General features: G+C 38.0%; 1 protein-coding gene across 18 annotated transcripts in view; it reads left to right on the top strand.

Annotated features, from left to right (window-relative positions):
- The window catches only part of ITSN2 (intersectin 2), a 158,460-nt gene that overhangs the window by 16,697 nt on the left and 118,298 nt on the right, over positions 1-23,465 (top strand). For 9 of the 18 annotated variants that reach the window (XM_040496179.1, XM_040496177.1, XM_040496178.1 and 6 more), the window contains exons 2-3: positions 19,797-19,860; positions 22,018-22,119. In XM_040496179.1, coding sequence (XP_040352113.1) covers positions 19,830-19,860; positions 22,018-22,119 — 133 coding nt within the window. In that variant the 5' untranslated portion in view covers positions 19,797-19,829. Of the gene's footprint in view, positions 1-19,790; positions 19,861-22,017; positions 22,120-23,465 lie in introns of those variants that run through there. The other 9 variants (XM_040496188.1, XM_040496189.1, XM_040496187.1 and 6 more) reach the window with 2 other exon arrangements.

Genomic DNA, 23,465 nt, shown 5'->3' with positions numbered 1-23,465 from the left:
AGTTTAGCTATACAATGCTTTGCCAGCATTGAAAAATTCCTACTGTGCACACCCACACTTAGATTTTCAGTGCATCATGGGTATTGTCTTGAGTTTGATGTGGTTTAAGTTGCTATTTTGAATTAACTGTAATTAATTATGGAATTGGGGCATCTAGACGGCTCAGTCGGTTAAGTGTCTGACTCTTGATTTCAGCTCAGGTTATGGGATCAAGCCCCATGTCCAGCTCTGTGCTAGCAGTGCAGATCCTGCTTGGGACCCCCCCACCCCTCCCCTGCTCATGTGTGCACACGCGTGCACTCTCTCAAATAAATAAATGTTAAAAAAATTATAGAATCAGTGTTAGATTTAGTTTTGTTTCTTATTTACTTATTTATTTATTTATTTGTTTTTGAGAGCGTGGGCAGGGTAGGGGCAGAGAGAGGAGAGAGAAAATCCCAAGTAGACTCTGTGCTGTTAGCACAGAGCCCCACATGGGGCTCAAACCCACGAACCTGTGAGATCATGACCTGAGCTGAAATCAAGAATTGGATGCTTAACCAACGTAGCCACCCAGGCACCCCAATTTTGTTGCCCATTTTGCTCTTGTGTAACTGTTGCATTGTATAATTCTTCATCATGAAGTTTTTTTTCTACTGAAAAATGGGAGCAGGGGGTTAGATTGGGTCTCTTGTCCCACTTAGTAGGTGGGCCATGGTTAGAATAGAGAATGAATGGAATATAAAATAGAAGGATTCTTTCACAGTCTAATATTGTATACATTTTTTAAAATGGGAATTCATGTATTTATAATTAAGGGGCTTAACTATGAAATACACGAATCCTCTGTAAGTTCACACTTTGGCTTTGGAGGTCTGAAACTTTTGGAATTGTATGCCACATTTTGTGCATTTGTGTTTTTTCCAGAAAGAGCAATGATACGTTTGCCAGTTTAAAAAAAAATTTTTTTAATGTTCATTTATTTTTGAGAGAGAGTATGTGAGTAGTGGAGGGGCAGATAGAGAGGAAGACACAGAATCTGAAGCAGGCTTTAGCACAGAGCCCGACATGGGGCTCCAAATCAGGAACCGTGAGATCATGACCTGAGCCGAAGTTGGACATTTAACGAACAGAGCCACCTAGGTGCCCCATTGCCAGATTTTTTTTTTTTTTTTTTAAGTCCATGACTCTTCAGAATTGAGATTGGTGACGAGAATTTGTAAATTTGTGATTTTGAAGTATTTGGGGGAAGTAAGGCCTTGTTTTGCTTAGGTGTTATTGCTCAGAGATATTTTTTGGATACACTGTTGGTTTTAGTATGACTATTTCCATGTAAGAGTATCTCTCTTTTGTTATTTTGTGGTAGTTTTTCTCCCTGTCAGAACTTGGAGTTTGCTTTTAAAATCCTTGTTCCACATTTATTATTTTATATTTGCTTTCTCAGTAAATTAGGACGTTCTATTTTAGAGTATTCTTTTTGCTGCAGTCATAGCATACTTTCCAGTAATTGAAACGTATTGATATTTAAAAAAAAAAAAACTTAAAACTGATAGAATTAGGAAAATGGATGAATGCTTTTGTATCCACTGGCTACTAGTTTCATTTTCTTTCCTCTGCTCTCTTGTTCTGTTTGTGTTTTGGTTGACATTGGAAACTACCATTCACAGGTAGAAGCTATTCCCACACAGGACCTTCTGGGGTGTGGCATTGGTTTTGGATGCCAGTCTCTTTAGGCCTCTGCAGTAGGTTGTGTCTGGAGGAGTGTACTTTCCTTTGTAGTTTTTAGCACTAGATGTATCATGGCTGGGTTTGAGAGGAGATTGGTAATTTTAGTTAATTGTTTTTGGTAAAACAGACTTGTTGTGTAATATTGTTTATAATAGACTAAAATATAGACAAGAGCAAGGCTCTGGGTTATATTTGCTATTGTGTTAAAAAAAGCATGCAAAAGTATATTTGATGTTTGGTGCCTGGCACAGAGCTTCTAAAACCTTTGGAATTTCCTGAGTGATGAGTGTCTTTTATTCATAATAAACCCCTTCTCATCACACCTGAGGTATGCTACCTCAGAGGTAACTTAGAGTGGTAACCCTAGATAGCCTTAGGATGAGGCTGGACAACCAGAAAGACCAAGAGATTAGAGGGTTGGAACTTTTCACCCTACCCACTGACCTCTAGGAAGAGGAGGTGGGCACTGGAGATTGAGCTGTACAAAAACTCGAGAACAGTGATTTCAGAGAGCTTCCAGGTTCGTAAAGGCACTGAGGTGTTGGGAGGGTGACATGCCCAGAGAGGGCATGGAAGCTCCGTGCCCTGCCCCCCAGACCTTGCCCAATGTGTCTCTTCCATTTGGCTATTCCTGAATTTTAATCCTTTATATCAAAACAGTAAACACAACTTTTTTTTTAAGTAAACACAAATTAACTCTTTCTGAGTTCTGTGAACTTTTCTAGCAAATTGTCAAATCCAGGGAGGGGATCATGGGAACCCCTGGTTTATAGCCAGCTGGTCAGAAGATGGCCCAGGACTTGTGACCAGTGTCTGAAGTGGAGGCAGTCTTGCAGGACTGAGGCCTTAACGTGTGAGGATTGCGTAACTCTAGATAGTATCAGAATTGAATGGAATTGTTGGACACCCAGTTGGTGTCAGAGAATTGGAGAATTGGTTGGTGTCAGAGAAAAAAACTCCTTACAAGGCATTGCTAACTTTTGAAAGACAAGTTGTAAATTTACCATGACTTCTTTGAATTACTAAGGTCATAATATTTGTCTGTTTTTAATTGCTTGACCTTTTGTTATATGTGGTTCCTATGAGATTAAAAAAAATAGCAACAACAACAAAACTTGAAAAGTAGAGAAAAGAAAATTCTTACAGTCTTTCAGCCTAAGTCAACTACTTTTAGCATATTAATGCTTTTGAATCAGAATATATATATATGTATATATATATACCTATGTAATTTTTACATAATTAGAATCACTATAGATTTTTGTCTGTTTATTACCTGGAAGATATTTTTTCTGTGTTACTCCATAATTTTCATAAGTATTAATGGCTGTGTTGTTTTTATTTAGTAAATAGACTCTGTTTACTACCCATACTCCTGTTTTCACATGTTTGGTTTGTTCAAGTTTTTGCTATTACAAACAAAACCGTGATAAACGTTATTTGGTGAATATAAAACATTTAGTCTGTCATACTCTATTAGGTGTTTCACAAGGATAAAGTCCTTTCCTTTAAGAGGTTTTCTTCTAATCCTTGACATGTGCGTATGTAATTTTGAGTATTTGCCTCCATATTCTAGAATTTTGTATTTTTTTAATTTTTTTAAGTGTTTTTATTTTTCAGAGAGAGACAGAGACAGAGCATGAAGAGGGGAGGCACAGAGAGAGAGGGAGACACAGAATCTGAAGCAGGCTCCAGGCTCTGAGCTGTCAGCACAGCCTGACGTGGGGCTCGAACCCATGAACCATGAGATCATGACTTGAGCCGAAGTCAGGTGTTTAACTGACTGAGCCACCCAGGCGCCCCAGAATTTTGTATTTTTTAAAAACTTTATATCACAGACATTACATATCTGCTATAGCCTTGAAATTATCATTTGTAGTAGATGTGTAGTATTCTGAGTGAAATTTATTTTCTTATTCCTTTCTCTGTTGGATAAAGTAACCTTATTTGTATTTTTTAAAAATATTGATGGCACTGTAATATGCATCCTTACATTCTATTTTCCTTCTTTGGATTATTAAAATAAATTCCTATAAGTGGGCTAAGTAGGTATTTTTAGATGAATGTTGTCAAATTTAGAGGTACATGTTTTACCTTTACTCTGCCCGAAGCTTTCTACTTCTATGGTATTTGCCTTTTTAAGAAAAATGTATACACCTTTATTGAACGGCTTAAAATTTACAGAAAAACTGAGCAGATAGTACAGGATTTCCCATCTACCCTTCCACCCAGTTTTACCTATTTATTAATAACTTACATTAATATGGCATGTATGTTACAATTAACCAGTATCGATGCGTGTATTATTAACTAACATCCCTGCTTTATTCATTGTTCTGTAGTTTTTATCTGGTGCTTTTTCTTTCTGTTCCAGAATCCCATCTAGGATACCACAATACATTTAGTTGTCATGGACCCTTAGGCTCCTCTTGGTTGTGACAGTTACTCAGACTTTTCCTTGTTTTGGATGACTTTGACAGTGTTGAAGAGTACTGGTTATACTGTAGGATGCTCTCCTGTTGGAATTTGTCTGATGTGTTTCTTGTGAGACAAATAAACATGGGCCAGGCAGGCAAGTTAACCTGACACATTCATTGTAATATAAATTTAACAAGGGGCATCTGCATGGCTCAGTTCATTAAATGTCCAACTCTTGATTTTGGTTCAGGAGCCCCACGTCAGGCTCTGCACTGATAGCATGGAGCCTGTTTGGGATTCTCTCTCTCCCTCTTTCTGCCCATCTCTCAAAATAAATAATAAAAATAAAACTTAAAAAAGTAATAACTTATCAAAATGAAAAGTTTTCTCATATACCAAAAAAATATAAAATTAATATGTAATATTACCATAATCATAAAGTGCCTAGAATTAAATGAGATGAGTAAAATCCCACTGAAAGACATAAAAATAAACGTCTGAAAATAGGAAAATTATAGAAAAAGATGATAGTGGGTAGATAGGGATTTGCATATTCTAGTGCTGTGGTAGTTAGAAGTCTCATACAAGAGTCCATGGGAAAACCCACAAACTGAAATAAGTGTAGCCTTGTGTGTACACTTAGTGTACGAGAAAGGAGATGCATTTTAGATCAGTTGGGAAGGCTGAATTATTTCATAAATGGTTTCACAAAAAGTACTAGACATTGTAAGTGGTGATGATGGTAGAGGAGTAAACACTTTAGATTCATAGCTGTTCTTTCCACTCCAAAATAAAAATCCAGATCAAATATGTAATTTCAAAAATACATATTTGGGGGGTGCCTGAGTGGCTCAGTCTGTTAAATGTCTGACTTCAGCTCAGCTCACAATCTCACAGCTTGTGGGTTCGAGCCCCGCATCAGGCTCTGTGCTAACAGCTCAGAGCCTGGAGCCTGCCTCAGATTCTGTGTCTCTGTGTCTCTCTGTCTCAAAAATAAATTTAAAAAATTAAAAAAATACATATTTGGTATGTATGGTATGAGACAGGGCTTTCTTAGCATAACAATAATCAGTAGTCATGAAGGAAAAGATTGACAAATTTTGGTATAAAAATAAAGAGGTTGGTATAGTAAAAGATGCTTTCAAATCAAAAGGCAACAAGCCGGATGAAAAGTTTTTATGACACATGTTACAAGTCTGGCAGAGTGAGGCAGAGGAGTGTGAAATGGTCATCAAGGAGAGAGGGGAGCAGATAGATAGGCTAGGGAAACATGAACTTGTCAGGCAGTCAAGAGTGGTCAGGAGTTTAGTGACGCCAGTCAGCACCTTCATTTGTATGGCCATGGAATAGCAGTGAGATTTTACCAGATGAATAGTATAAAGGGAGAGAAGAACGTGAACTTGAGGATGTATACAATGAGTTACTTAATAATAGTGGTAATTATTTGGGTAAAGAGGGATATTAGGACCTAAGGGAGGGGATATTAGGGCATAAGGAAGAATGAGGGATGGTGGAAAGTTGCTGAGACCAATATTTTGTAGGTCCTGGTAAAGTTAAGAATTGCCAGAGTCTGAGAACTAGAGAGAATGGGCTTTTGAGTGAGGTTCTGGTGAAGGGAGAGGGGGGGGCTTGAAGTGGGTTACAGAGGAGCGCAGTCTTCAGTGATAACAAGGCCCATGGTGTGACCTGGGAGTGCCTGGCTGAGGTAAGATGAAGGATAAGATGTTTGGAATACAGGGGGTCAAAGACTTGGAGGCCAGAATGTGGGCAGGATCCTCTGGATATAGGATATAGGATATAGGAAGTATAGGAATAATGTTGGAGGGGGGATAGTGAAGTGGATGTGAAAGCAGTCAAGGAATTGCCCTGGTGATTGTAGGGGACAGACAACACTGAAGGAGAGCTAGTGGTCAAGTCAGATGTATGAAGGCCAAAACTAATTTTCTTTTTCAAATTTTATTTATGAAAACTGTCAGACATATGCAAAAGTTAAAAGTATAAGTGATCACTTATTTTTTGTTTACCTTCATTTACCCATCTACTTTTTAATGTTTTTTATATTTTTGCAGGAGCTTTATTTCTGGAAGAAGGGCAGGCTATAAATGAATACATTTCCAAATTCCTTTCCAAATAGTTGTGCTAATTTACATTTCTTTCAGCTAGGTATTATTATTACTTTTTAAAATGTATTTATTTAAATTCAAGTTAGTAAACATACAGTGTAGTATTGGTTTCAGGAGTAGAACCCAGTGACTCATCACTTACATAGAACACCCAGTGCTCATCCCAACAAGTGCCCTCCTTAATGCTCATCACCCATTTAGCCCATCTACCCACCCACTTCCCCTCCAGCAACTCTGTTCTCTGTATTTAAGAGTCTCTTATGGTTTGCCTCCTTCTCTGTTTTTATCTTATTTTTCCTTCCCTTCCCCTATGTTCATCTGTTGAGTTTCTTAAATTCTACATATGAGTGGGGGCACCTGGGTGGCTCAGTCGGTTAAGTGTCTGACTTCAGCTCAGGTCATGATCTCATGGTTCATAAGTTTGAGCCTCTTGTTGGGTGCTGTGCTGACAGCTCAGCCTGAAGCCTGCTTCAGATTCTGTGTCTCCCTCGCTCTGTGCCCCTCTCCCACTTGTACTCTCTTTCTTGCTCTAAATTAAACATTAAAAAAAATTCTGTAGAATTTTCACTCATCATATGAGTGAAATCATATGTCTATCTCTGTCTGACTTATTTTGCTTAGCATAATACACTCTAGTTCCATCCACATTGTTGTAAATGCAAGATTTCATTCTTTTTGATCTCTGAGTAGTATTCCATCGTGTGTGTGTGTGTATACACTATATCTTCTGTACACACACACACACACACACACACACACTATGTCTTCTTTATCCATTCATTAGTTGATGAACATTTGGGCTCTTTCCATAATTTGGCTGATAGTGCTGCGTTAAACGTAGGGGTGCATGTGCCCCTTCAGATCAGCATTTTTGTATCCTTTAGATAAATACCCAGTAGTGCAACTGCTGTGTCCTTTTTAATTTTTTGAGGAACCTCCAAACTGTTTTCCAGAGTGGCTGCACCAGTTTGCATTCCCACCAACAGTGCAAAAGGGTTCCCCTTTCTCCACATCCTTACCAACATCTGTTGTTGTCTGAGTTGTTAGTGTTAGCCATTCTGACAGGTGTGAGGTTGTATCTCATTGTGGTTTTGATTTGTATTTCCCTGATGATGAGTGATGTTGAGCATCTTTTCTTATGCCTGTTAGCCATCTGGATGTCTTCTTTGGAAAAGTGTCTAATCATGTCTTCTGCCCATTTCTTCACTGGATTATTTGTTTTTGGGTGTTGAGTTTAATAAGTTCTTTATAGATTTTGGATACTAACCCTTTATCTGATATGTCATTTGCAAATATCTTCTCCCATTCTGTCATTTGCCTGTTAGTTTTGTTATTCCCTTCACTGTGCAGAAGCTTTTTATTTTTGTGAGGTCTCAATAGTTCATTTTTGCTTTTATTTCCCTTGCCTCCAGAGACATGTCAGGTAAGAAGCTGCTGCGGCCGAGGTCAAAGAGGTTGTTTCCTGTTTTCTCCTCTAGGATTTTGATGGCTTCCTGGCTTATGTTTAGGTCTTTCACCCATTTTGAGTTTATTTTTGGGTGTGGTGTAAGAAAGTGGTCCAGGTTCATTTTTCTGCATGTCGCTGTCCACTTTTCCCAGCACCATTTGCCGAAGAGATTGTCTTTATTCCATTGGATGTTCTTTCCTGCTTTGTCAAAAATTAGTTGGCCATACGTTTGTGGGTCCATTTCTGGGTTGTCTATTCTGTTCCATTGATCTGAGTGTCTGTTTTTGTGCCACTACCATGCTGTCTTGATGATTACAGCTTTGTAATCCAGCTTAAAGTCTGGAATTGTGATGCCTCCAGCTTTGGTTTTCTTTGTCAGAATTGCTTTGGCTATTCAGGGTCTTTTCTATTTGCATACAAATTTTAGGATTGTTCTAGCTCTGTGAAGAATGTTGGTGTTATTTTGATAGGGATTGCGTCGAATGTGTAGATTGCTTTGGGTAGTATTGACATTTTAACAATACTTGTTCTTCTAATCCATGGGCATGGAATGTTTTTCCATTTCTTTGTGTCTTCTTCAGTTTCTTTCATAAGCTTTCTGTAGTTTTCAGTATACAGATCTTTTACCTCTGGTTAGATTTATTCCTAGGTATTTATGAATTTTGGCGCAGTTGTAAATGGGATTGATGCCTTGATTTCTCTTTCTGCTGTTTCATTATTGGTGTATAGAAATGCACCTGATTTCTGTACTTTGATTTTATATCCTGAGACTTTGCTGAATTCACATACCAGTTGTAGCAGTTTTTTGGTGGAGTCTTTTGGGTTTTCCATGTAGAGTATCACGTCATCTGTGAAGAGTGAAAGTTTGACTTCTTCTTTGCCAATTTGTATGCCTTTCATTTCTTTTTAAGTGTCTGATAGCTGAGGTTAGGGTGTTCCTGACCTTAAGGGGAAGCTCTCAGTTTGTCCCCATTGAGGATGATATTAACTGTGGGCCTTTCATATATGTCCGCTAGGTATTATTATAATAATACTTCTTTTTACAGCTATTGTTAGAGTTCTTTGCATTGTTAAGCTCTTCACTATTTCATGTGAATTAGCTGCCACCTATTTTCCCAGGCCATGCTCTTCACTCTCCTTTTTTTTTTTTTTAAGTTTTTTTTTTTAATGTTTATTTTTATTTTTGAGAGAGAGAGAGAGAGAGAGAGAGAGAGAGAACGGGGAAGGGGCAAAGAGAGAGGGAGACAGGATTTGAGGCAGGCTTTGGGCTGAGCTGAAGTCAGAGTCTTAACCAGTTGAGCCACCCAGGCGCCCCATCTTCACTCTGCTTTTGCACATGCAATTACCTCTGCCTAGGATGTTTTTCTCCCACATTCTTTCATGTAACAGATGTTTCTATGTGTAAGGCATAAGCTAATTGAACACAAGCTGAAATGCACATATCTAGTTGATTCATGGGAACAAACATATTTGCATGTGACCTTCTCTTGTTGCTTGAAGAGAAATTTGTGCGTAGGCACCTGGGGGCCCAGGAGATCCAAGAGTGTTTTCAGCCCTGCCCTTTAGACTGTCTGGGCCCAAAGAGAAGAGAGGAAAAAGGGTTGCAAAGAAAAGCTGTACTTTCTCAACTCCTTTTCCTTTTGCTTCCAAACTTATATGTATCTTTCACCCTTATGTATCTTTGTTGTCCTATATTCCCAGAGCCAGAACTGTGTGCCCCATGTTCTTGCTTTATACTGTAGAGCTGTCTCCTTTCTCTGGACTCCAGCTTCCATTATTAGGTAACCTCCTTTCCTCCTCCTTTTGGAAATTAAATCTCTCCCTCTTCCTCTAAAAATAGTTTTATTCTCCCATCTAAAAGGAGAGCCTTATAACCTTGCCTCTTTTCTAAAGCCTGTTATCTCTCCTCCCACCCTTTTTTTCCTCTGTCCTTCTTGAGTCACCTACACTTCACCTGCCAATTACTGCCTGGTTTACTTCAGTTTGACTTTTACAGCCAGTTCCCTGCACTGGAACTACTCTCAAGCAGATTGCCAAAACTGATGGCTTAGTCTTGACTTCTGTGACATTTGACAATTATGACCATTATCTTGAAACACTTTCTTTATATCCCGATTTCTCCTTTTTTTTTTTTAACCTCTTTTCTGATTGTTCTCCTGTTTCCTGTACATGCTTTTTGTGGATAATGTCATTCACTGACGTGTACAACCCTTCCCAGTCCATGAGAACTACCAAATCTGGGTCCGCAGCCTGGACAGAATCCTTACTGTCTCTTAGATGTTCCCACCTGTGTGTCTTTATAGGTATGTCAGATTAGGTAAGTTAAAAATTGAACATTTTGTTGCCCACCCCCCAAATCTTATATCCAGATTTCTACTTTCTTAGAGCTTCTCTCTTGGTTAATATTACCACTCTCCTGTCACCCAAGATAGAAACTGATCTTGATGTTCTTCTTTCATCAGCATTTAGCTGATCAGAAAATGCTATCCGTTCTACCTCAGAAATCCCTCTTCTCTATTGTCTACATTCAAATTCACACCATCTGAATTATGTCCATCACTTCATAACTGGTATCCCTTTCTCGAGATACTCTTGTCCGGTTCAGTTGCCGTATTTTCAGAATTCTCTTCCTTTGCCCTTAAAAGATGAGGTTCTTCTCTTGTTTCTTATATATGCTTTCCCTGAATAAAGTCACTCACTGACATTAAGACACCTATTCCTGGTCCTTGGTCACTACCAAATCTGGGCCTCTAGCTGGAACATATACTGTGTTTTAAATACTTGCTCTCGGGGGCGCCTGGGTGGCGTAGTCGGTTAAGCGTCTGACTTCAGCCAGGTCACGATCTCGCGGTCTGTGAGTTCGAGCCCCGCGTCGGGCTCTGGGCTGATGGCTCGGAGCCTGGAGCCTGTTTCTGATTCTGTGTCTCCCTCTCTCTCTGCCCCTCGCCCGTTCATGCTCTGTCTCTCTCTGTCCCAAAAATAAATAAATGTTGAAAAAAAAAATTAAAAATAAATAAATAAATAAATAAATAAATAAAAATAAATAAATAAATAAATACTTGCTCTCTATGACTTGCACAGTGAAATTCAAAATCATTAGCATGACATACTTTGTTCCTTAAATTGTGTGATCTTGGCAAGTTACTTAATCTATTTGGCTTCTCTTTGTTTCTAAAATGAGGGGGATGGAATTCAGTATGCTTTTAGCTCTTTTTTTAAAAAGAAAAATCATCAGATAAAATATTACAGAGAAGCCTCAGTATGTAAAACACAAAAGCAGAGCTACTTTCATTGAACTTGATATCCTCTTCCAGCCTCCTTCCCTCTTCCTTATCCTACCTCTGTTGTATCTCTTTTTGAAATTTCTAGAACTGGGAGGAGCAAGATTTAAAACTACTGGGTTTTTTTTTTTTTAATGTTTATTTTTGAGAGAGGGAGATAGAGTGCAAGCGGGGAAGGGGCAGAGAGAGAGGGAGACACAGAACGGAAGCAGGCTCCAGACTCTGAGCTGTGAGCACAGAACCCGACGTGGGACTCAAACTCACAGACATGAGCTTATGACATGAGCCAAAGTCAGATGCTTAACTGACTTGAGACACCCTCGTGCCCCATATCTACTGGGTTTCTTAAGGTCCCTTTTAACACTTAAGATTAAGTGAGTTCTTTGAAATTACATGGCTGTCACATCACACCGTCTTTGAATAGGAAAGGCTTTACTGTGATACCCACTGTGTACTTTCCTTTTAACCAGTCCTTCTGTTAGATTCAGGTACTTTTCCTTTCTTTGTATCAGTGCCTGTCCACACACCTATACCGTGTCTTTCACTCTGAACATGCATGGGACCCACTTAATTTGTCACTAACCTCACGTTCGGTCATTCTTACACAAATATTACCTCCTTTGTAATATGTGCCCTAGTTTAATTTACCTCTCAAGGAGTGTTAGCTCTGTCCTCTGGGTTCTCATAACATTTTTCAAATCCTTATTATTATAGTGACTATTCATGTTTGATAAATATATAAATGGATGAATGAAAGAAGGTATGGATAGATAGGGAACAGCTGTAGAGAATATATGTACTCTGTAAATTTCATCTTACTGTAGAAACTATAAAGAAGTAGGTAATTTTGTTTCAGTCATTCTCTCATGGGACTGACCTTGATCTCCTTAGGAATCAGATGAGGAAGGAACATTTTCTCCTAACTAATCAGTAAGTTTGAAGAGTTGGCTCTATGTACATAGCACGTGAAGTGGAGGGGGCACTGGTGAAAGTTTTGTAAGATATGCCTTCGCGAACTCGATTATCATGCTTTTGAATAGCAGGCCTTCAATCAAATTTACTTAAGCTAACCAGCAGGATTCAAAGTAGAATTGAAAAATCCAGGCCTTCCTTCCTATCCCAATATAAAATTGGAATTCAATAGGCAATAAAACTTACTCTCTAAAAACATACTTAAAAGAAAAAACAAATTATGAAAGGGATATTGCAAGGAACAATTTGCTCTAAAAGCCACAGCTCTGAGGCCTGCAGGGTGTCAAGGAAGTCATTTGTGTAGCCAGTTTCTTTTCTGTGTATTCAGTTCCACAGTGCCTCTCTCCGTGCTTCCCTTGCTTTGTTTTTGTTTATCTTACCCATACTACTCATTTACCCAATTCATTTGTTCAGCAAATACTTACTGAGCATTTTCTCTGGGAGATCTGTTTTAGCACTAGACCTAAACAAAAAATGGCCTCTGCCCAGAACAAGTGAAACATGTGAAATTGAAATACAGTATGATAAATGAGGTTACTGTGGCATGCACTAGATTGTGGACAACCTAGGAGACCATGACTAACTGGGCGCGCACACGTCTCTCAGAGAAGAGGTGACCTTTGAGTTGGGAGTTGAAGACTGAGAAGGAGGTGTGGTGAATGTGACAGAGCAGTTTTTTACAGAGAAATCGAGGAGTGAAAAAAGCATCATGATTCCCCCTCCCCTCAAAAGGTGATGTTCTTAGAACATGTGAGTCAAGGGGTCATGTCTAGAGATGAATGTGGTAAAATAGATTGAGGTGAGGTTTTGAATCATGTTTCATACCATGTTTCTTACTAACAAATTTGGGCTTGAACTTGCAATCGTGACATAATTTTATCAGGAGAAGGGCATTAGTAGGTATTGTGGAAGAAAAAAAACTAGTAGCTTTCCAGAAGGGTCTCAAGGCAGGAAGACCATTTTAGGATGTTCATGCCCTAATTCCCACAATCTCCCAGTGATGTACCTGGGAGTCTCTAGATTATGAAGTGTCCCCAGTGATACAGTCAGGTGAGTTGGGAAACTCCTATGTCCTGAGCATTGGACAGAAGAGATGTGGTTTCTAGAACTAGTTTTGCTGCTTACTAGCCCTGTGAGATTATACAAGTCTCTTAGTTTTCCCGTCCTGAAAATTGAAGGTTTTGGACTAATTACTGTGATTGTTTCCTTCTAAAGTTCTGTTCTTCTAAACAGACAAAAAAAATCCAGCTTTAATCGAGCTATTTTTAACTTAAAATGACTACAGTTTTCCCGTCTCTGGATTTTAAAGAAGGATTTTCTGCTCCTGTTGAAGCATTTCTACTTTTCTCTCCTTAGTATGAACATAGTTCCTGCATTTTCTACAAGTGGTATTTGCATTGTATTAATCCACTGCTTTCTTCTTTGCCTTGTGCCTGCCAGTTACCACACATGTGTTTGTGGTGTCTAAAAAGGTAACAGTGGCAGTCCTCTATTTATAATGTGCAAGAAAGTCTCCATATGAATATCCTAAAGCCATAGGTAATTAATAACAGTGTTTTAAATATATGATAACTGCAAACTGCCAAGATTGCCCATCATTACATGTTACCCCTTTTAAGGAATAGGGACAGGTGTTGGATGCTGACTCCAATCACACATGCCTGAAACTGGCAGCAGGCATGTAGCTGGGGAGATGCTGATTACTCCTTTCTTCCTCTGAGAGGGTTACACCAAGAGGACCAAGAATTAGCTGTCCCCTAATTTGTATACATCATAGACCTATATGTGTGGACCTATGTGTTGGAAGACATCTCTGGTATGTTTGCCTTCTCCCCTACAAATGTGCCAACATTAAGTTGACCTGCTCCTTGCAGGAAGCTGTGACCCATTCATCATTAATTCTTATGCCCATTGGGGCACCCGGGTGCCTCAGTCAGTTAAGCATCCAGTCATAATCTCAAGGTTTGTGAGTTCGAGCCCTGTGTTGGGCTCTGTGCTGACAGCTCAGAGCCTGGAGTCTGCTTCAAATTCTGTGTCTCCTTGGGGCGCCTGGATGGCTCAGTTGGTTGAGCGACCCACTTCAGCTCAGGTCATGATCGCACGGTTTGTGAGTTCGAGTCCCACATCGGGCTCTGTGCTGACCACTCAGAGCCTGGAGCCTGCTTTCTGATTCTGTGTCTCCCTCTCTCTCTGCCCCTCCCCCACTCATGCTCTTGTCTCTCTCTGTCTCAGAAATAAAACATTAAAAAGAAATTAAGAAAAAAAAATCTCCTTCTATCTCTGCCCCTCCCCCACTTGTGCTCTGTCTCTCTCAAAAATAAATACATGTAAAAAATTAAAAAAAAATTATTATGCCCATTTAAGAGAAGAGGAGGCAGATAAAGCCCCTGGGAAGCCCCATGGGCTTTAGAGTTAGGTTTGGGATTGCATGCTGGCTCATCACTTAGTGAATTTAGGCAAGTAATTTAACCTTTCACTTTCCTCATCTGTGAAATGAATACAGTATCACCTGCCTTGCAGGGATATCGTGAAGATTATTAGTGTTATTAAAGGTGTCCAGCAGTATCTGGCACCTGGAAGCCGATTCTCCAATCTCCTCTGTTTCTCCTCTGAAGCTCCCGGAACATATTAGATTCTCAGTATTGAGCATGACACATAAGTGAGTAATAGAAGTGTATTGCATTAATACTAGGCACTTATTAAATGGTAGCTATTATGATTACATAGAGTAAAACAATTGATATTTTTAATGTAAAATGTACCTGTTGAATTTTTCAAAATTCCAATTGTTATTTTTTTGCATAGGTACTATCCAGGTAGATTAGTAGAATTGTTAAGCAATTCAATGACAGGGCAGAAAGAATTGATACAAAGACAACAGTTATGAAATAGCGTGCTTTAAAAGCTTATTGGTTCCGGGGCGCCTGGGTGGCGCAGTCGGTTAAGTGTCCGACTTCAGCCAGGTCACGATCTCGCGGTCCGTGAGTTCGAGCCCCGCGTCGGGCTCTGGGCTGATGGCTCAGAGCCTGGAGCCTGTTTCCGATTCTGTGTCTCCCTCTCTCTCTGCCCCTCCCCCATTCATGCTCTGTCTCTCTCTGTCCCAAAAATAAACGTTGAAAAAAAAAAAAATTTAAAAGCTTATTGGTTCCAACAAATTGTGCTACCATAGTCAGATGTTACCACAGTCAATCAAATGTCACATGCATACATACAAGTAAGAATATGATACCTGTATGCATGGCAGGCTAGATCTCGTGTACCAGGTAAAGAAGATTCTGGGGGCTGCTGGGTGGCTCAGTCGGTTAAGTGTCTGACTTCGGCTCAGGTCATGATCTCACGGTTAGTGGGTTTGAGCCCCACATAGGGCTCTGTGCTGACATCTCAGACCCTGAAGCCTGCTTCAAATTCTGTCTCCCTCTCTCTCTGCCCCTCCCCCACTCATGCTCTCTCTGTCTCTCAAAAATAAATGTTAAAAAAAAAAAAAAAGATTCTGTAATACCAGTTCCTTCAGCTTGTTTGAAGGGATTTGCCCTCCCTGCCCTTTATATTATTTGATTCATTCTTTGGTTTTATTTCAGAATTATACCTGTGATTATTGAGCATCTGTTATGTGGCATTCTGATGTATTCATAGAATATGTAATGACTAGCCATAAGTCCTAGATAGGTAATCTTTAAGTTTTAAACCTAGATCTAACTGATTAAGGCTTTGTGATCCTGGGATCCTCTTCTTTGTCCTTTGTAAGTGCATGCTTTCTCTTCAAACTGTCTTTGGTAATTCACATGCTTTTATGCAGTTATACAGTGTGTTGCATGTAATGCTTTTGGAGGGTTTTTCTCCTACATTTTAAAACTATCTCAGTCTCAGAGACCTAATAAATAGACCTACTGCATATTTGTAAGTAAATAGTTTCTTTGCAGGCATGTAATTTATTTTGGTTTAACATTACTGATGATAATTTAAAATGGGGAAAGTAAAAGTGTTATTCTTTTTTGTAGAATTTCTATATTGAGGAAGTTTTCGTCATAAATTGATTTATGAGACCTCCTCTCTGTTCACTTTTTTTTTAAACTAGTTCACCCAGTCTCACAGACAAATTCTGGGAGTCATCTCTTTGATTCCTTTGACTTCATAGTCCTTTGTATGTAAAGAGTCGCTGAATTCTACCTGTTTTAAACCCTTCATTGTTTTTCTAGTTCATCCTATCTCTTCTGTTCCATCTGTCACTATTTTATTTTTTAAATGTTTATTTTTGAGAGAGAAAGAGAGAGACAGTGCATGAGTGGGAGAGGGGCAGAAAGAGAGGAAGACACAGAATTCAAAGCAGGCTCCAGGCTCTGAGCTGTCAGCACAGAGCCTGATGCGGGGCTCGAACTCATGAACAGTGAGATCAACCTGAGCTGAAGTTGGCCACTTAACCGACTGAGCCACCCAGGTGCCCCATCTGTCTGTCACTATTTTAGATCAGGTGCCAGTTGTTGTTTTCATCTCTTACCTAACTGATCTCCCTGATGTAGTCTTGGTCTTTTCTTCACCATTGATTGTCTTAAGTGAAATCTGTGCCCCTCTCCTTAAAACCTTTTAAAACTCTTGGGGCGCCTGGGTGGCGCAGTCGGTTAAGCGTCCGACTTCAGCCAGGTCATGATCTTGCGGTCTGTGAGTTCGAGCCCCGCATCGGGCTCTGGGCTGATGGCTCAGAGCCTGGAGCCTGTTTCCAATTCTGTGTCTCCCTCTCTCTCTGCCCTTCCCCCGTTCATGCTCTGTCTCTCTCTGTCCCCAAAATAAATAAACGTTGAAAAAAAAAAATTAAAAAAAAAAACAACTCCTAGCGAGCTATGGGTTCAAATTCAGTGTTCTTAATGTTACAATTATAACTAATTCTTACTCCTTAAGTGAGTTCTTGACTACTCCACCATGGTTTAGATACTACTTTTCTGTGCGGTAGACAACTCAAAAAGCTGAACTTTATATTACCTTTGGAGAAAGGAGTGAAGAAAAAACTAACTTGTACATAGGTAGAATTTCCTCCCTACCTAAGAAGAGTATAGTTACAGGTGAAGTCTAAGTGTGGTAACAGGTTTAAAGCTCCATTGCAGTAAAGATTTTTTTTTCATTCCAATAAAGTTAACATAGTGATTCAGTGACTTTATACAAATTACTTAGTGCTCATCATGTTAAGTGTACTCTTAATCCCCTTCACCTAGTGCACACATTCACCCCCAGCCCCACCCCACGTCCACTCTGGTAACCACCTGTTCTCTATAAGAGTCTGGGGGTGCCTGGGTGGCTCAGACGGTTAAGCGTCCGACTTCGGCTCAGGTCATGATCTCAGGGTTTGTGAGTTCAAGCCCCACATTGGGCTCTATGCTGACAGCTCAGAGGCTGGAGCCTGCTTCAGATTCTGTGTCTCTCTCTCTTACCCTCCCTTGCTCATGCTCTGTCTCTCTCTTTCTCAAAAATAAATAAAAACATTAAAAAAATTTTTAAAAAAGAGTCTGTTTTTTGGTTTGTCTCTTTTTTTTCTTTGTTTCTTAAATTCTGCATATGAGTGAAATTATTTGTGTTTCTCTGACTCATTTCACTTAGCATTATACTCTCTGGATCCATCTATGTTGTTGCAAATGGCAAGATCATTCTTTTTTATCGCTAAGTAATTTTCTATTTTATATATATACCACATTTTCTTTATTCATTATCTGTAGATGGACAACTGGACTACTTCCATGATTTGGCTATTGTAAATAATGCTGCAGTAAACATAGGGGTGCATACACCTTTTCAAATTAGTGTTTTCATGTTCTTTGAGTAAATACCCATTAATGGAAGTACTGGATCATATGGTAATGCTATTTTTAATTTTTGAGGAACCTCCATACTGTCTTCCATAGTGGCTGTACCAGTTCACATTCCTACCAATAGTGCAAGAGGGTTCCTTTTTCTCCAACATCCTCAACAACGCTTGTTTCTTGTGTTTTTCATTTTAGCTATTCTGACAGGTGTGAGGTGATATCTCATTGATTTTGATTTGCATTTCCCTGATGATTAGTGATATTGAGCATCTTTTCATGTGTCTGTTGACTGTCTATATGTCTTTCTTTGAAAAATGTCTGTTCATCTACCCATTTTTAATTAGATCATTTGTTTTTTGGGTGTTGGGTTTTATATGTTCTTTATATAGTTTGGATACTAACCCTTTATCAGATATGTCATTCCCAAATACCTTCTCCCATTCAGTAGCTTGTCTTTCAGTTTTATTGACAGTTTCCTTAGCTATGTAGAAGCTGCACTGAAGAAAGAACTAACATTCTAAAGAAAGAATGTACACTTTAAGAGGGAGGTTGGTAGCATACAGAAAAGGTGGGAGTCAGAAGAGTAAAGTTGGTAGTGCCGTTCAAAGTATTATTGGAGATGGAACCATCCCTGTTGGGTAATCCTTTCATGTTCTTGTGTAGACAAAATGTGTCGGCCTGTTAGTGCCTGATAGCATTAAGCATTCTAATCACTGTCGACTCCCTTTGCTCACCACATAATGATCTGATCGACATTTAGTAGACATTATAGTTTGCTTTATAGGAAGAAAAACTACTGTTAGTTTCTTGGCTATTAAATATTTCTTTGTAAATCAGTATGTTGGATTTATATACCAATCTTTTGTTAGTGTGACTTTTGGTGGTTATACTGATACAGTTATATATCTCTTCAAGCACACTGAATTGACTAACATATAGTACCTTGTAGCACTTCTTGGTAGCTGGTTAGCCAGCTTCTCCAGTGACACCTTGCCATGATGCGTAACTGTTTATGATTTCTTTGTTCCAATGGCTTGTGCAAACATTTTTCTTTGGGCTTCTAAAAATGTTAATATTTCAATGATTTGGGTAAATTGGAGAGCTACTGAATGGTCTTTTAATATAGTGATGTTTCCCTACAATGTTATAATCCATGGTTTTAATTACTAAGTACATTGTTGTAAATTTGCTATGTCTTCACTCGCCCTAGCCAGTCCTACCCTCAAGATTTGTGGAATAAATTTTGAATTTTGAATTTATTCATAGTAAAATAATTCAGGGTTCAAAATTATACTGCACTCTTCCTTCCTGGATGTTTGCAAAATAGCAGGCATTTATCAAACACTCACTGTATCTCAAGCAGTGTACTGGATTATGTTTAATACTTAAAACAACTCTAATGCAAAGTATTTTTTTATAGATAAGGAATCTGAGACTCAGAAAGGTTAATAACTCTCCCATGGTCACAGCTAGGAAAATAGCAGAGTTGGGATTTAAATCACAGCTGTTATTTCCCAAAGTTACTTCTTTCCCTAGTGCATTTACTTATGTTTAGATAAACATATATGTTATAGTAATTCTAGATAATTTTTTTAAACCTGTGGAACGCTGTGCTACATTTATTTTGGATATTTTTCTTGTTTGGGGATTAAGAAAAAAAGAATATCTTGGTTTCCATGTCATTTTATATACTTAATTTATACAATTGATATCTCTGAAATAAAATCTTGCCTTGTTAGAACAACCTTCCTCTCTCCCAAGCTAATTTCTACAAAGTTGGCTCATACCAACAGCTTCTTTATTCAGTATTTTCTATGACATATGTGACTGTTTTTTCTTATAAGTGTTCCTATTTTAAAAGGCAGCACCATTACCCAACAAAGTCTCCTACCCTTCCCCAAATGTAAATCCTGCCTCTTCAGCAGCGGCAGCACTCTGCATTGTCTTCCATTGGAAGTGTGAGCTGAAGGGGACAGACATTCCCACTGCTAAGCTGGTGCACTAACGCTCTGATCTGCCCTTGTTGTATTATTAATGGCACAATGTTTTTATGTTGCAGATGGCTGAGAGCTAGCAAGGAAAATTCAGGACCATGATGGCTCAGTTTCCCACAACTATGAATGGTAAGCCGCTTTGTGCTTGTGGCAAGATAAAGAGGTTATGGGTTTTGGGGTGTTTTTTTTGTAGAGGTTATAAAATACTCATTTTGATATTTTTCCTTAAGCTTATAAATGCAAAACTTAAAGTAATCTTACTGAAAATGTTTTGATAGTTTACTTCAGAACACTGCAGTAGTTCCTGTGACTCAGTATAAGCATGTCTGCAGTATCATCTGGTATGTGTGTTTGCCTTTGAGCAGTTAAGAATAACCTAAAGGTATTTCGTGTTTGTTGCATAAAATGGGAGGACAGAAAGCAGAGTGCTATAAGGTGAAGAATATTAAAGATGTTTTCTGTAGCGTGGGATGATTGTATAATGAGTAAGCCAATAAAGATTCATTTAGTAATCTATGCATATAGTTAAGTTTTCTTTTTATTAAGGATTGTGTATGCCTACACACATAATTGTTTAATATGAAACATTTTTAAAGAAAATGTTTAAGTAATTTCAGTAACAGAAATCTTTTAAAGCTTCTTTTCTGATTCTAGTTTTAATTCTTTTCCCAAATACAAATTGACCCACCTTAGTATTAAGTTACTGTGTATGTCATATAGAATTAATTGAGAAAATGCATTATGTTTTTAAATTGCTAAAGAAATCTAAAATGCAAAGTTCTTAATATTGTGGTAAATTTCATTAGCCAATTACAAATAAAAAATAATAGAGAGTCTAGTCAGTAATTCTTTAACATTTAAATTGAAAGCAGTTATATTAAAGAACATTAGGGGGAAAAAAGAGGGAAGCATCATGAATAATTTTATCACTTGCAAAAAAGCAATTCTGTTTTAATGTTACCATCTAGTATTTGATCAATTACATTTAAAAAAAATTTTCAGTCATAAGGCCAAATTAAGCACATCATTAATACAAAAATACATGTTGTATATCTAAAATTTTAAGACTCAGGATTGACCTTGTGAGATTTAGGAAAGTTTTGGAAAAATGAATTATTTGTGTAAGAGGTAAAACTAAATTCTGTGTGGAAGAATTCAGTGTTGAGGAGCTTGAGATAAAGGTTTTGTTTTGTTTTTTTGCCTTTTCAGAACTCTTATTTAAAGATCAATGTGAGCATTGCTGGAAATGGTGTGGGATTATGAAGATTATTTGATGCCACAATTTTTAAAAATTAAATAATGGTTTTTTTTTTTTCCACAATGAGTAGTAAACATAAGTTTAGAATCAGGGTAATAATTATGGTAGTAATGTGCTCTTCCCAAATTTGAGGATTTCTGTGCACCATACAAAGGAGTTTGTATTAAATACATAGTTTAGTTATAAACTTCAACCAAAGTGTTAAGAAGTATTATAAACCAAATGAACATGAAAGAAAGCAGTGTAGGCCCAGTCTTACTTCATTCTGTTTCTTCCATTCCCTTAACATTTATGTATCTACTTTGTAGCTCATTGCATTGCATATAAAAGAATGAATAATATCAGACAAAATGTTGAACAGTTACTTATAAGTGGTGTATAGGAATAAAGGTAGTAATTTTTTAAAACTTCTGAAGAATTGATAACAAATGTAGACTGTGATATCCTCCCACTTTGTTTATACTGTAGTTGAAGATTGAGGATAATCTTGTATGTATCTAAATGAAGTGCAATTCAGAGATTAAGATCTTATTGGAAGAGGTATCCACATATGTAGCACAAAGCCTTCCAAAGCAGTGTTTGCTCTTCTAGCAAATCCTCAATTATAGATGATGATAAATCTTTTCGATGCCCAGTACTGTTGGAACTTGTCTATAAGTGCCCTAGACCAAGCCGTGTTTCTAAACGCTTCTGACGTATTTCTCGTATTTTGCCCTGTTTTATCATCCCAAGACTAACCACAGACTTTAGACTTACTTGGTCTCACAGAGCTGTGCTGCCTATATAGTAGCCATTAGCTACATGTGACTATTTCAACTTAAATTTAAATTAATAAAAATTAAATAAATTCAGTCCCTCAGTCACATAGCCACATTTCAAGTTCTCAAAGCCACATGTGGCCAGTGGCCATTGTGTTGGAAATGGTGTGGGATACAGATACAGAACATTTACGTCATCTTAGAAAGTTCTATTGAGCAGATATTCTTTTCTTAGTCTCTTTGATGCTTCACTTCCCATCTCCTCAACAGAGCAAAAAAGATCAGTGCGTCATATTTTTACCACTCGTGACTCTAATTCTGGTGTCTTCTGCACCAGCAGAATCATCCTTGCCAGAGTCTTCTTTAATCATGGTAGGTTTGCTTTCTGCTTTTCAAACATGTAATGAAATTGTAAATACAGAGAGCCTGATATTTGAGTCATCAGGTGATAAGCAAGAGGGTACTTCAGATTCATGTCACTGCCTGTTGATTGCAGTGTAATGTAGCTTGTTCCAGCCTTAAAATCATGGGGGTACTGAAGTTGGTTCTCTGAGTAAGAAGTTCTGAAGCCTGTGGCAGTGGCCATATTCCAAAATATGGAAGAGGGGAGGGAACAGGAACAGCAAATGGCTTTAGGAAGAAAAAAATGCCATTTTATTTTTAGAGTTTCATTACCTTTTTAGAGTTTGAGAGTTTATTAGTCTTTTCATCTCTGTAATTAGGAAATTGTTAACATTGGGCCTACAGAATCATATGTAGTACTGTCTGCATTTCTGACAGCCCAAGGATTTATTATTCAAGTCCCAGTTGAGGCTTTAGTTCTATCTAGACCAGTATTCTAGTTGTATTTTAGAGCTTGAAGTTTGTACTGGGTCAACATCTATCATTTGACGATTATTTTGAACTGGACCCAGAAATAGTCTTCATTTAATTTCATAGCATACGAGCAGGGTATATAACATGTTTGAGTTGTGTACATTCAGAACTAAGTGTTCTGACTGCTCAGCTGTGTGACTTAACCTTGTGGAGTGTGTGTGTGTACATATGCATATACATGTGTGGTGTATCTATATATGTAAAACAGAGATGACACTATTTACTGCAGGGGATTTAGCATATAGTGGTTGTTCTATAAATGTGTATTTTTCCTTCTGCATAGACCATAAGAACATTTTTGACAGAGCCAGTAGGTGAGAAGATGAGAATAAGCAACAGAAATCTTTATGAAAATACCACATTCTCAATTTAGTGATGAGTGGGGGAAGTGGATAGAATTTTAATACATTTCTAAAGTGGTCAGACAGTGTAAAAGGTTGTTAGCTTTTTAAGGAAATATTAAACGTTAACCCCAAAACTTGGGTTTTTCTGACTTTCTATAAGGCTTACAAACAACTAAAGACTAATATTGGGAGATGTTTTACTGGAAGTTCAAAATAATAAACTGTTGGCTCTTTAAAAGATTCTGTTAGTATATATTCTAAGAAAGCCAGAATTGGATCAACTGTTTTAAAATTGTTTTTGAAGTATATATTTTTCCTACTTTTCTTATTGCTATTTAACTGTTCCTTTCTGTAAAACTTTTAGTGCATTAATATCTTTTGTTTTAATGTCATTTTTTTGAAGTGCTCACATTTAAAGATTAACTACTACCTGAAAATTATTCCTTGTTATAATGCTTTAGAACATTTTTAATCTGTAAGTGACATTAATCATAATAT

This window comes from Herpailurus yagouaroundi, unplaced genomic scaffold (assembly GCF_014898765.1).
Source record: "Herpailurus yagouaroundi ecotype Mexico unplaced genomic scaffold, PumYag 188, whole genome shotgun sequence".
Lineage (NCBI taxonomy): Eukaryota > Metazoa > Chordata > Mammalia > Carnivora > Felidae > Herpailurus > Herpailurus yagouaroundi.
This window is presented reverse-complemented; position numbering and strand designations above follow the sequence as displayed.